The following is a 15,098-nucleotide window of genomic DNA, read 5'->3' as shown; positions in this document are numbered from 1 at the left end:
GTGCAGCGGGGGCCTGGGCCTCTTACTGGGCTATTGGCTGTACCCCCTGACAGCAGCCCTGTGTACAAGGTAGGGCCGGCACATAAGCCTGGTTGTCCCCTATTGGGAGTGTTTTGTCCCCTATTGGGTGTGTCCACGTCGGCTATTGGGAATGTCCCCTATTCGGAGGGTGCAAATACATTAAGTCTTTGGGACTCTGCCGGGGAATTAAAACTATCCGCTATCGGGAGGTGTCCACTAAGGGAGATTTTACTGTATAAAAAGACACAAACAGAATTAAGACAATTAAAAATGCTTGAACCGGAGCAATCTCCTACTAAACATGAGGGTACAAATACTTCCATCCTCAAGCGGGCATATGTACTAATATCTGTCCCTTTAGTGTTGCTGAACAGCGACAGAACACGTGGGACACATGTGATCATTTTCTACCGGTTTCGGTCTGATCCTCTACCTGGCATCCTGCACTCTGGTTTGCACATCCAGCATTATCATTTATGATACTATTGTGAGTTTAGATATAGCCGGTCCAGCCCGTGGATGTATACATGGAGGTAGCATCTGCACTCATTATATTGTATACTTTTTTTGTTTATAAGAATTCTTGAATTGCTGCCATAGCTATATCATTTTTTGCATGTTTGAGGTTGGGGCTTGGGACAGAGAGTTCTTTATGTAATTTGTAGTTTCACAAGTAGAAAGTACCCAAACTGCCCACTTAAACCATAAGTTCCCACTGGTATGTTTTCAGCTTTACTGGGGTAAAGGACAGATCAGCATACTTCAGTGGGGCTTCACAGTATAGAACAAAACTTAATATATGCATTCTTCCAATAGATAGAAATAACTGGAGCACTCACCATGGACTTCTTGCTGTGATCTTTATTCCGTTTTTCTGGACATACAAAAGAGACCCCTGTGCAATAAGTAGAGCAGGAACAGCAGGAGTGTCCACCTGAGCGTCAGTTCACGCCAGTAGTGGGCATTTAGTCAGGCCCCTGGTGACTATGTATTTTGTGTACATGTGGCCACTGAGGGAGGCAGTATTTGCCCCCTCATATTTAGTAGGATACTTAAAAAAGCATTTTTCCATTATTTTTAACCCTGTTTGTGTATTTTTTCTTTTTGCTACTTTGTACAAGATTTGAATAAATGCTTTTAAAGATTATTTTTGTTACATATTGTCGCTATTTTATGGGTGTGCATTTTGTTTAGAACATATGTAACGGACAGTACTGTGGTGCCGTACAACTTATCCCCTATCCAAAGGATAAGTGTATGGTCGCGGGGGGAGGGGTCCTTGCATGGTCCTCCCCAGGAACAGAGCGTGTTGACCCCACTGGCCGGAACACCCCCTCCATGCATCTCTATAGGAGAGCAGGAGGTACAGAGTTCTAGTATCTAGGGGATAAGTTGTACATCTCCACCATACTAAATGTCTCTGCTTACCCTACGAGCCGATGAGACTTTCCATGCAGGACAAGGTGACAATTTTATTGCCTGTATGAAAGCAACAGTTCAGATGAACATTTTTCTGGTCATACATAAAAATGTTACATCTGTGGCAACATGAGAACAGAACAGGCAACCTGAACTGAAATCTCAGATAAAGAAAGGATACGTACGAAAGTAAATGTTTTGACATTTCTGTAGACTCCCACTGGGAATTAAGAAAAAAAAGAGATGTTTTACAAAGCGTCAAAAAAGGAGTCAACTTCCAATACACAGTTCACCCTGAAGACTTTTCTTTGCCTATGCAGACATTCCTCCGTCCTCCATGAACACTGGCACCCTGCCACTGGCTGCGGTTACATTATCAATCTTCTCGCAGATTGCAGGCCTAGGCCACGTTTATTTATCGCTACGGAATGCTGGTAAAAACGACAGCGCGCACAAGGCAAAACCTTTCCTCTTCAAATGGGTCATGAATGTTTGAAAAGAAACAAGTCTTAACTAAAAGGACAGGAAATAGGCTTTTAAGAAAGTGAATGGTCGCGTATGAAAAAGGTTCCGCGGATACCTCTTAACGCAAACGAAAAAAAAAGTTAATTTCCTTGAAATTTAATAGTGTAGCTCTTTCAGCAGTACGATAAAGACGAAGAACAGAACACGCAGTTGTAAGAGAAATCATTTCTTCAAGAACTATGCCGAGATAGTAAATGGAGGCAAACGGCAGTGTTCTTATTCCTGATCATTAAGAAAAGTGAATGTGAAGTGATATGTCATCCTGATAACACTCTGCAGCCCTGGGTTGTCTGTCTTCACCAACTATTAAGACTGCTTCCAATATGTCAGCAAGTATGCAAACATATCAGAGGTTCAATGACTTGATTCCATTCCTCTCCTCTTCCACTGCATGCCCTGTGTTTTAGAAAAGGTAGATGTGGGATATAGATCCTCATTCCACTGTGGGGGGAGGACATGCTTGAGAAAGACCCTTTATGGCAGTGGTCTCAGACTGTGGCCCTCCAGATGTTTCAAAACGTCAACTCCCAGCATGCCCAGACAGTCATTAGCTGCGGATGAACGTTTTAAAGTTTTGCAACATCTGGAGGGCCACAGTTTGAGACCACTGCCATAAATGGTCTCTCTCAAGCATGTGTCCCACCCCCCCCCCCCCCACACCCCCCAACGGCTGTCCGGACATTATGGAAGTTGAAGTTTTGCAACATCTGGATGGCCACAGTTTGAGACCACTGCTTTATGGGGTGAAACATTGCAATGCACTGGTGGAAAAAAAAAAAACTTTTTTTGTCACCATTTATTGTAGTGTGGCGGCTTCTTTACTAGTCTTTTCCACACAGTGGGCCTCATTTGCTAAGGCTTTTCAGAGTAGATTTTGTAGAGGTTTGTTTATGTCACAATTGTCATGTGCCAGAATTTCTGACAAAAAAAAATAATAAAAGCCAAAAAACCCTACTAACTCTCTACCTTACTCAAAAAAAACAAAAAACGTAAAGCGGAATATCTACAAAAAAAAAAAAAAATAAATTATATATTTTTTTACTAATGTTACATAATACATGTATACAAAAAGCAAAAAGTAGCAAAAAGAAATAAAATAAAAAGAAATCGCCAAATACAAAGTTACAATAGTAATTACCAAGGAATAAACAGGGGAACAAACAAAAAAAAACAAAAAAAACAACAAAGTAAACTACACTTTACTCTTAAGTAAATGAGGGCCCGTGTGTCTCCGGCTGTTGCAAAACTACAACTCCCAGCATGCCTGGACAGCCTACGGCTGTCCAGGCATGCTGGGAGTTGTAGTTTTGCAACAGCCGGAGACACACTGTTTGGAAAACATTTATACGTTTTGTAGTTTCCTCGATTACCCATATCATAGAAGAATTATTCTTGGAAAACAATCGGCACCGTAAACACGTTTTTCGTCCTATAGCTATTACGTCTATCAATTCTGACGTCTGTTCCCGGATAGAATATCCCCATACAAGCCGGCAGACTGTAATTTAACTGTAATTATTGCTATTTCACTGCACCGGTCCCCATATTAATGTAAATCTCCCTAAAAGGATTAGCGCTCATGTGACATATCCATTTGTATAATGGACTCATTGTGCTCCTAAAGATGCTGTATAGTTAGACTTGCACCTCTGACATGGGCAGCAATTCATTCGCTGATAACTATGGGTTTGAAGAACCTGTTATTTACAAGATCTGGTCTAGTTCTAAAATAATAGATATCTTGCAGTAAAAGAAAAAGCTATGGTATTCTCCACATTCAACTCCTAAAACCAATGCATTGTACTCATGCCTGCTATGGACGAATCTGACCTCACTCCCAAAGTCAGAAAATGACATTTACTTGGAAAAATATTAGTCTGACATTTTATCTGCTACACACAGTCATCTGGCAACCTGATATTCGGCTAGGCCATTTTTATTTTCTAATCAGATCTTTTTTATTACGTTTTTGAACAAGTATAATTTACATAAAACACAACTCCCCACCCCCTACAACCCCTTCCCTCCACCCCACCAACCTTTCCACCCCCCGCTCCCCACTAAATGGTCCAAGTCCACCACTTGGAGAAAAAGAACAAAGTGACACCTCTGCCCATGTCAGGAACTGCCCAGAGCAGGAGCAAATCCCCATAGCAAACCTTTTCTGCTCCAGACAGTTCCTGACATGGACAGAGGTGTCAGCAGAGAGCACTGTGGTCACACTGAAAAGAACTACACAACTTGTACAACTTGCTGTAGTATACAGCAGCTGATAAATACTGGAAGGATTAAGATTTTTTTTAATAGAAGTAATTTTTAAATCTGCTTAACTTTCTGCCGCCAATTGACTTGAAAAAAATTGTTTTTCACCGGCGTAACCTTTTAACCCCTTAACGTAAATGTACGTCCTGGTGAGGTGGTACTTAACGCACCAGGACGTACTCATTACGTCCTGTACATCATCGCGAGCATCGATCATCAGGTCATGCGCGGCAGGTCCCGGCTGCTGATAGTAGCCAGGGACCCGCCGGTAATGGCCGACATTCGCAATCACGTGGATGTCTGCCATTAACCCCTCAGATGCCGTGATCAATACAGAGAAGCGCTGCCGCGGCGATCCGATCATCCAGAACGGCAGTCAGAGGTCCCCTGCCTCTGCTGCCTTCCACAGGTTTTCTGCTCTGGTCTGAGATCGAGCAGACCAGAGCAGAAGATTACCGGTAATACTGATCAGTGCTACATCCTATGCATAGCACTGAACAGTATTAGCAATCAAATGATTGCTATAAATAGTCCCCTATGGGGACTATTAAAGTGTAAAAAAAAAAATAAAAATTAAGTGAAAAATCCCCTCCCCCAATAAAAATGTAAATTGTCCCATTTTCGCCATTTCACCCCCATAAAGTAATAAATAATTTAATACACATATTTGGTATCGCCGCATGCATAAATATCCAAACTATTAAAATATAACTATATATACTATATATACCGTACGGTGAATGGCGTGAACGTAAAAAAAAAAAGTCAAAAATTGCTGCTTTTTTTTTTTTTTTAGAACATTTTATTCCAAAAAAGTTGATAAAAAATGGATTAAAAGTTTTATATATGCAAATATGGTATCAATAAAAATAACAGATCACGGCACAAAAAATGAGCCCTCATATCGCCGCTTATACGGAAAAATTAAAACGTTATAGGTATTCAGATTTTAAATGTACTAATTTGGTTAAAAAGTTTGCGATTTTTTTAAAGCGCAACAGTAATAGAAAAGTATGTAATTATGGGTATCATTTTAATCGTATTGACCCAAAGAATAAAGAACACGTCATTTTTACCATTAATTGTATGGCGTGAAAACGAAACCTTCCAAAATGTTCTAAATTGAAAATTTTGCCACACAAATAGTCTTTTTTTGGTTGCGCCGTACATTTTATGGTAAAGCGAGTGATGGCATTACAACGGACAACTGGTTGCGCAAAAAACAAGCCTTAAGGCCAAAATGGGATGAGTCCTTAAGGGGTTAAGGAATGCTGTAATGGGATTGTCTGAACCAAAATGTATAGACTCCGTTTGTTTCACACCTTTATGAAATGCATTATACTGTATGTAGATGATACAATTTGTACTGGTAAGTAAAGCATTAAGTGTAAATTAGAATTAAGTGAAATAAACATGTACGCACCATCTGTGACTAGCAGCGATCTTGTCATCTAGTTCAACAGCTTTTTCCGCAACACTTTTTCCTGTAAAAAATATAAGTGTCATAAACATGAAAAAATATATGGCCTGAAAAATGCCCAAAAGTAAATACGGTAAATAGCAGAAATTTACAGTTTTAAAAATAGCTAGTTTAATGAGTAAATAATTCATAAAACATCAAAGTGGATGCCGGCAATCCACTTCAAAACATGAAACATAAAATAGTTAGAATAATGCAATAAAATAAATAAACTAGTAAACACGGTCCACAGATAGCTTACAATTTGTGTTAAAAAATTGTCACAGCTGCCAAAAGACGATGGTGCATGAAGAAATAGAAAAAGGTAGTAGTTTGTGTGAAGTAAATGAAGCGCTGGAACACCTCAAGAATTGGCCCACTCCTGCTGTGCTAATGTTCTGTGCACTGGATAAGTGCTAATGCGCTAAATGTCTGATCTGTGTATTTGATTAATCCATAAACATGTAAATGTTATACAATTGCTGTGACGTTGGTGGTCGCGTTTCGAGCAGTCTGGGCTCTTCCTCAGTGATGTGGACGTCACATCACTGAGGAAGAGCCCAGATGGCTCGAAACGCGTCTGATGCTGACCTGTATCCACGCCACACTTCCAGTCAAATATCCTAAAGAACCTGACAAAAGACTCACCGCATACTCAGCGCATCATTGATGTGCGCACGTCTCCATGAGGACCGAATCAGCCAAGTATCCTACACGCCAAGACACCGCTCGCTAACAGGGCTTGTCTGTTTAACAGCAGACTCCCCTGCTTGAAGCTAGAGCACCGGCGCGATCTGCTGAGATCCGAAGCTTGAGGACGTCCCGTGCCTGGAACCAAGGGTGGGTGAGTGAATTTGGTTTCATTTCTGCCGAACGCCAAGTCACGCTACAGTGTCTCACCCACCACCAACGTCACAGCAATTGTACAACATTCACATGTTTATGGATTTATCAAATACACGGATCAGACATTTAGCGCATTAGCACTAATCCAATGCACAGAACATTAGCACAGCAGGAGTGGGCCAATTCTTGAGGTGTTCCAGCGCTTCATTTACTTCACACAAACTACTACCTTTTTCTATTTCTTCATGCACCATCGTCTTCCACAAAGTGGAAGCTATTAATTTTATTGCATTATTCTAACTATTTTATGTTTCATGTTTTGAAGTGGATTGCCGACATCCACTTTGATGTTTTATGAATTATTTACTCATTAAACTAGCTATTTTAAAACTGTAAATTTCTGCTATTTATTTACTTTTGGGCATTTTCAGGCTATATCCTTGTAGTCTACTACTCACATATACACATTTATATTATCCACTTCACCCACACCACCAAATGAGTCCTTGAGAACCAGTACGTTTTCCTTCAATTTTTCTTTTTGTGTATGCAGTTCTCTGCTTGTATAAACCTGGTGTAGCTGTTAGGGGTCTGCACCCACTGGATTCTCGGACGATCCATCAGATTGAGCACACCTATTACCTTTTTCTCTTTTATGAAAAAAAATATATATATTGAATTTCATCCCACATGTAGCTGTAAACGACTTACTAGCAATTACTATAGATTGCCAGCAGATGGTGATGTACTACTTTCTTTAGCACTGCTTCTATGCTTTTGTTGTGTTGTTTCCATTAGAATTCTGATCCAAGCATTGAAACATTTGTGAATTGCTGGAGGTATTTGCCTTTCTTGACACCCTTAATTCTGCACAATAAACAAGTATAAAATTTAAAAAAATGTTGCATTAGCACTGACAGACCTGGGAACTCATTTATTTGAGGATTATCATTTAGGACCTTTAGTGTACAGGGCAATTAAAGGGGTTATCCAGGATTAGAAAAACAGAGCTGATTTCTTCTAAAAACAGCAGCACACTCTTTCTCTGGGTGTGTGTGGTATTACAGCTTAGTTACATTAAAATGTATATAGCCAAGTTATAATACCTCACACAACCTAAGGAAAGGTGTGGTGCTGTTTTTGGAAAGAAATAGCTCTGTTATCCTATTCCTGGATAACCCCTTTAATTACCCTATGGTGGTATTCTATGGGCAATGCATTGTCGTTTCAAAGACAGCTGTAATGACTGTGCTACTGCCTATTATGTGGATCATATTATAAATGAAGAGGTTTTATCTGTTACATGTAACATTTTCTTTCCATCCAAAAAAGGGAGATGACGCGACAAAATATTCAGTACAGTCCTTCATCCGAGCCTACTTGTATGGTAAAATAATGCTTATTAGAAAAAACCTTTTGATATGTCTTAAGGACAAATCATGTGCAGACCCTGACCAATCACATGTTTAGCGCATTCTCTTCCGGCTCTGTGTCACATGAACTGTAGACGAAAAATGCAAGTCCCACAGACACAGAGAGGGGAGAGGAGCATGTGGCAGTTCAGCTCTCCTCCTGTTCATTCTCACTCAGACGCGATTGATAAAAACTTTTCACAGGTAACTGACAGGTATGTTTTAAAGGAGTATAACTATAAAGAAAAAATGTAATGACTGCATTTCTGGGTGGGTGGTTGTGGACTATTTTCCCCCCACTTGGAGACTTTAAGCACCTGTCGTTAGATCACTGGTTTATTACTTTGGACCAACTAGGCCAGATCTCTAATAGGCATATACCAATGGCAGCCCTGACGGCCTTTGTTAGGCCCCTGACTGCAATGGTGATCCACAATTGTGTTGTGGGGGGATAGAAAAAGGGCTAAAAAAAATAAGTCAGCCCCTTCCCTTAGTCAAACTCCTTACCTTTCACAGTCACAAATGGGTTAAACTATCCGGATCAGCATTATCACCAATCCCAGCTGTTTCTGCAGGAACCAGGCTGTGCATCACAGTCAAAGTGCTGCTGCTATTAAAGGGATACTCTGGTGAAAAACTTTTTTTTTATTTTTTAAATCAACTGGTGCCAGAAAGTTAAACAGATTTGTAAATTACTTCTATAAAAAAATCTTAATCCTTCCTGTACTTATTAGCTGCTGAATACTACAGCGGAAATTCTTTTCTTTTTGAAACACAGAGCTGTCTGCTGACATCACGAGCACAATGCTCTCTGCTGACATCTCTGTCCATTTTAGGAACTGTCCAGGGTAAAAGGAAATCCCCATAGCAAACATATGCTGTTCTGGGCAGTTCATAAAATGGACAGAGATGTCAGCAGAGAGCACTGTGCTTGTGAGGTTAGCAGACAGCTCTGTGTTTCAAAAAGAAAAGAATTTCCGCTGTAGTATTCAGCAGCTAATAAGTACAGGAAGAATTAAGATTTTTTAATAGAAGTAATTTACAAATCTGTTTAGCTTTCTGGCACCAGTTGATTTAAAAAAAAAAAAAGAAGTTTTTCACCGGAGTACCCCTTTAACGCAAGACAGTGCCAGCACCTCACTTATATGATATACATGACTTCACTGCTGAAAAAGAATGGGGACTGGTTATACATTGTCAAAGCATCTGAAGCAGGGGATTGGTGCAGCTCTAAGGCAACAGTAATGGTGCAGTCACTGCCATTTCCCAGCTGGACTGGCGCCAAATCTCATTAATTTAAATGAGCCGACCAAAGTCAGATAGTGACTCCGGTCGGCTCATTTTTGCCCCGTATCCAGTGTTATGCCGCGGTTTTCATTCTGGCCACAAAACCGGAAACGGGGAAAAAAATTAGCGTATTATCTAAATGAATGAAATTCGGCGCCGGTCTGGTTGGGATATGGCAGCGGCCGGTTTTGAAATTTCCCAGTCGTTCCCTGCACAGCGGGTGGCTGGCCACCACTGGTAAAGGAAAAGTGGTGAAGAGGACCCAGGCCTAAATCTGTGCTGTGATCTTTTGTATTCTCCGGATCAGTGGGAGTCAAAAAGGCTGGAATCCCAAAGATAATCTGTGATGGCTTCTTCTAGTGATATGCCATTATTTCCCAAGATAGCAAAACCCCTTTAAAAGCGTGCAAACATGATAAATCTAAAAAGTTATAGTAGACTATGGTATCAGATGTTTTGCAAAGATTCTTTTACCGTCAGCAGCATAGCTTTTCTTTTCTTCCACATTATCAGTGAGATAAAACATGTCGCTGTACGCCCGCGCCAGCCTCCAAAGAAATTCTACTTTATTTCCATACTGCAAAAACAATAAGAAACTATTTACAATAGAAACTAACTTCATCACAATCTGAAATGTGTCACAATATACAAAGACACTATGTACAAGAAATTCCCCCAATAAGTAATTTCATGTGTCGTGAATAAATACATTAGAACATTTGTGGAGGTTTTCAGAAAACTAAAAAAAAAATAAACAGAATAAATATCATACATTATACTACACCATCTAACCAATTCTATCCTTTAACTCCTTAAAGGAGTAGTCCAGTGGTGAACAACTTATGCCCTATCCTAAGGATAGAGAATAAGTTGCAGATCGCGGGGGGTCCGACCGCTGGGGCCCCCCACAATCTCCTGCCTTCAGCAATCTCCGGCTCTGCCATAGAGATGTATTGAGGGGGCGTGTCGGCTGCCGCTTTGTGCAGTGGTCAACACCCACTATCTGGCCAGCGAGCCTGGCCCCCGTACAGAGAGATCGCAGGGGGCCCCAGCGGTCGGACCCCCCAGCGATCTCAAACGTATCCCCTATCCTTAGGATAGGGGATAAGTTTTTCACCTCTGGACTACCCCTTTAAGGACTCATTTAGGTCTTAAGGAATTTTATTTTTACATTTTCATTTTTTCCTCCTCGCTTTCAAAAAATCATATCTCTTATATTTTCATCCACAGACTAGCATGAGGACTTGTCTTTTGCGCGACCAGTTGTCCGTTGTAATGCCATCACTCACTTTACCATAAAATTTATGGCGCAACCAAAAAAAAACTATTTGTGTGGGGAAATTAAAAAGAAAACCGCAATTTTGAAAGGTTTTGTTTTCACGCCGTACAATTTACGGTAAAAATAAAATTACATGTTCTTTATTCTTTGGGTCAATACTAGAGATGAGCGAACTTACAGTAAATTCGATTTGTCTCGAGAAGTTTGTGACGAATCAAATTTACTGTAAGTTCGCTCATCTCTAGTCAATACGATTAAAAATGATACCCATGATTACATACTTTTCTATTACTGTTGCACTTAAAAAAAAATTGCAAACTGTTAACCAAATTAGTACATTTAAATTCTCCCTATTTTGAAGACCTATAACTTTTTCATTTTTCTGTATAAGCGGCGGTATGAGGGCTCATTTTTGCGCCGTGATCTGCACTTTTCATTGATACCATATTTGCTTATATGAAAACTTTTAATCCTTTTTTTTGTTAATTTTTTTTGGAATAAAATGTTATAAAAAAAAAAAAACAGCTATTTTGGACTTTTTTTTACGTTTACGCTGTTCACCGTACGATATCATTAACATTTTATTTTAATAGTTGGGATATTTACGCATGTGGCGATACCAAATATGTATATAAAATATATATATTTTTTTTACACTTTTTGGGGGTGAAATAGGGAAAATGGGACAATTTACGTTTTTATTAGAGGAGGGGGTTTTTCTCTCTTTTTTTTACGCTTTAATATTTCCCATAGGGGACTATTTATTGCAATAATTCGATTGCTAATACTGTTCAGTACTATGCATAGGACATAGCACTGATCATTATTATCGGTCATAGCACTGCGATCGAGCAGACCAAAGCAGAAGACCTGTGGAAGGCAGCGGAGGCAGGTGAGGGGAGCTCCGTCTGCCGTTCTGGATGATCGGATTGCTGCGGCAGTGCTGCGGGCGATCCGATCATCCATTTTAGTGTCCGCAATGCTGCAGATGCCGTGATCTGTATTGATCACGGCATCTGAGGGGTCAATGGCGGTCATCCGCGCGATCGCAGATGTCCGCCATTACGGGCGGGTCCCTGGCTGCTATCAGCAGCCAGGACCTGCCGCACATGACGCGAGCATCGCTACGATGCTCGCGGTTATGCATAGGACTAAAATGTACATCCTGGTGCGTTAAGTACCAGCTCACCAGAACGTACATTTACGTCCTGCATCGTTAAGGGGTTAAAGGAGTACTCCGGCCCTAAGACAATTTATCCCCTATAAGTCACGCCGCCCTCCCATAGACTTGCATTAAGGGGGCAGGGCATGACATCACAAGGGGGCGGAGTCGTGACATCACGATACTCTGGCCCGGTAGTCGTGACCCTTCAGACACTGAGCGAACATCGTGCAGCTGCCACAGGTGGGTGTCTGCATGAGAGATTGCAGTGGGATCCTTTGGATAGGTGATAAGATGTCTTAGGGCCAGAGTACCCCTTTAAAGCATTGTCTCCAAATCCCTTTACCCCCCCCCCCCCTACACCGACAAGAAAAGAAAGCCGCAATGACAGACGTGTCAATACCTTGCATGATGGTATGGAACACAATGTAATTTCTGAGCTGAGAAATTCAGCTCAGAAATTGCTGTGAATGGGATTCTGCGGCTGAAATTCACCTGTCCAAAGAATAAACATGTTCGTTCTTTTGGTAGAATACAAAGTAGAATGCTCAAGTTGTAAAAAGTTATATCCCGGAGTACCCCTTCAAGTCTACAATTATGTATGTTGTTTAGATACCTTTTCCTGCTTGTTAAGCAACATTCTGAAGCCTTCCTGCTTCTCTGACTCGGAGCCATTGTGGTTGGTATCTGTTTGTTGGAGAAGAGATCGTAGCTCAGCTTCCTCTTTGGTAATTTTATCAGTCTCCGCTGTGATAGTGCCTACTCCAGGCTCATCCTCCGATTCTGCTTCTGTGTCAGTGTGAGCAGTGATATATCTGCAAAAAAAATGAGTGTCTTTAAAGGACAACTGTACTTGGAGAATCATAATGTATATCCTTTATGGTCTATTTTAAGCAATTAAAATTTAGCTTATTTTAGATGGTTATCATAAAGAGGAATGACAGCTACATTATCTGTTTGTATAGTTCTTTTCTGTCGGACCACAGTGCTCTCTGCTGACTCCTCTGTCCATGTCAGGAACTGCACAGAGCAGGATAGGTTTGCTATGGGGATTTGTTCCTGCTCTGGACAGTTCCTGACATGGACAGAGGTGTCAGCAGAGAGCACTGTGGTCCGACTGGAAAGAACTACAAAACTTCCTCTGGAGCATACAGCAGCTTATAAGTACTGGAAGGATTAAGATTTTTAAACAGAAGTAATTTACAAATCTGTTTAACTTTCTGGCACCAGTTGATTTAAAAAAAAATAAAAATAATAATAAAGTTTTCCACTGGAGTACCCCTTTAACAATTCCACACCTATCCAGAGCAGGAGAGGTTTGCTGTGGTCACTTGCTTCTACTCTGTACAGTTCCTGCTATGGACAGAGGTGTCAGCAGAGAGCACTGTGGTGAGACTGAAAAGAACTACACAACTTCCTCTGGAACATATAGCAGCTGATAAGTACTGGAAGAATTAAGATTTTTAATACTGGAAGAATTAAGATAGTAATAGTAAGTAAATAGTAAGTAATTTACAAATCTGTTTAACTTTCTGGCACCAGTTGGTTTAAAAAAGAAAAAAAAAAAAGTTTTCCACCGGAGTACCCCTTTAAATAATAAAATAACCTTTTCATGTAATGTTGCAGCTTCATCCTAGACTGTGTAACTTTATTCACTGCTTGCATACAAACATTTATGCATAACTTTGTCATCCACAATTTTTTTTTTTTTACAGTCTGATTATTAATCCACAACACAGTAACTATTACATACTACTCTCTGTCACAAAGATAAAGGAATCACTTCAAATTATGAGCAAAAACTTTGCCAGAAATATTTCCTCTGTTTCTACATCCACAACATTTGGCAAGCCCTTAAAGGGGTTGTCTCATCTTCCCTTATTACCTCTCTCTGCTGGTGTCTGCTCACTATCCAGGGATTGCTAGTAGATGTGCTGGGGTCAGAAGCTTGTTGTCAGACATGAATGAATGTGCCAACATATGCCTGAGTAGGGATTGACATCACTACTGCTTCCAAAAGCAGAGCTGGTGGACGGGAAGAATGACTACTAGCTGTCAACAAGAGGGGAGAGGAGAAGAGATATCTACAGAATCAGGCAAGTTTGCTAAATAAGTCAATTGCAAACCTGGTTTTTTACTGTTATACTCTATGCATAGAGACAGGATTAAGGAGATGGGAATACCCATTTCAAGAGGATCTGAGGTCAGTATAGAAAAGCTTTATTTTAAGTTTATTATGTAGCCCCAGGTAACCGGATTCCTATTCTATTTATTCACACGTGTTGATCCTCCGTTTCTCAAGTATAGGAATTTCACTATTTCTTTGACTATCTGCACTTTTTCTTCTAAATAATCAGAGAGAGGCCGAAACTTTTTTTCAAAATGAAGTGTGAATGTTAGGCTCAGGAGGTGTGAATATGAAGCTAAGGGGACGTTTATCAGACTTGAGGGTGCAAACATGAGGTAATGAATTGGAGTGGCTGTGATTTATACTTGGGGTGTAGATATGAGGCTGATGGGGCATTAATTAGATTTATACCCCTTAAGCACTCCCAACTTTTTTTTTTTTTTAAATAAAGTTGCAAATAGTCAGAAGTTGCAGAAAATTTAAATTGCAGATAGTCAAGCAAATAATATATATGATGGTTTATTAATCCATGTTATTGACAAATAAATAAACTGAGCAGCCCAATATCAAGAGTATATCAAGCCAATTAATATTCAACTAACCAAGGTTAATTGTAACAAAATGTTAATTCCAGAAGTTTCTGTGAACCTAATCGTTCTCAGTCATTTTACTCTCAAATGACTCCGAGACCTTGTCTTGTTCACTATTACCTTTAGGAGGTTTTGTTTGCATTGAAATGGGAAGAAATTTGCAATTGGTGAGTGCCGCTCTTGTCAGCTTAAAAGCTTTAGTGAGCTGTGCAAGGCAGCTATATGAACGTATACCTTTTCTTACTTTCTTATCACAGATGCAGGGGACCACATCCTTCACTCTTCCCAAAAAAGAATTACTGAATGACCTCTGGCAATACAGCGGAGTTTAGATCTGTCTTTATGTACAAAGAGTATGGTTTGTGGATACTGTTGTCATTATCATATGTCAAAATTTGGCAGAACCTCTTTTTTTTGGCCAACTGTCTCCTGTGTATTGGGGTCTTCTGACTTTTCCTTGAAAGATGATGTTGGGAGAGATGAAGATTAGGCATGATGGATGATAGATGAACTGAGATGTAGAGACCATGGCAGAGGCATATAGGCATCATTACTTGAATAAATTAAGTACAATGTTGTCAAATTATTTCTATTTGTTGCTAAGAGCTGCAGACACTGTTGGATAGTTGTTGGGGTATAATAGCAAACCATACCTTTCCTGGAATTGATGGTGGTTGCCAAAGTTTTAAAATTGTCTTTTTTATCTCA

The 15,098-nt window shown here is 40.1% G+C and overlaps 1 protein-coding gene across 8 annotated transcripts in view; it reads right to left on the bottom strand.

Moving 5' to 3' along the window:
- Window positions 1-15,098, bottom strand: part of RMDN2 (regulator of microtubule dynamics 2) — a 211,024-nt gene that overhangs the window by 47,859 nt on the left and 148,067 nt on the right. For all 8 annotated transcript variants that reach the window (XR_008891506.1, XR_008891507.1, XM_056567519.1 and 5 more), the window contains 3 exons: window positions 12,289-12,487; window positions 9,706-9,808; window positions 5,651-5,711 (listed from right to left, as the gene is read on the bottom strand). Coding sequence is in view for 6 of the 8 variants with exons in the window: in XM_056567519.1 (XP_056423494.1) it covers window positions 5,651-5,711; window positions 9,706-9,808; window positions 12,289-12,487 (363 nt within the window). In the remaining 2 variants the exon portion in view is untranslated. The remainder of the gene's footprint in view (window positions 1-5,650; window positions 5,712-9,705; window positions 9,809-12,288; window positions 12,488-15,098) is intronic.

The sequence above is a fragment of the Hyla sarda genome, chromosome 3, assembly GCF_029499605.1.
Source record: "Hyla sarda isolate aHylSar1 chromosome 3, aHylSar1.hap1, whole genome shotgun sequence".
Lineage (NCBI taxonomy): Eukaryota > Metazoa > Chordata > Amphibia > Anura > Hylidae > Hyla > Hyla sarda.
This window is presented reverse-complemented; position numbering and strand designations above follow the sequence as displayed.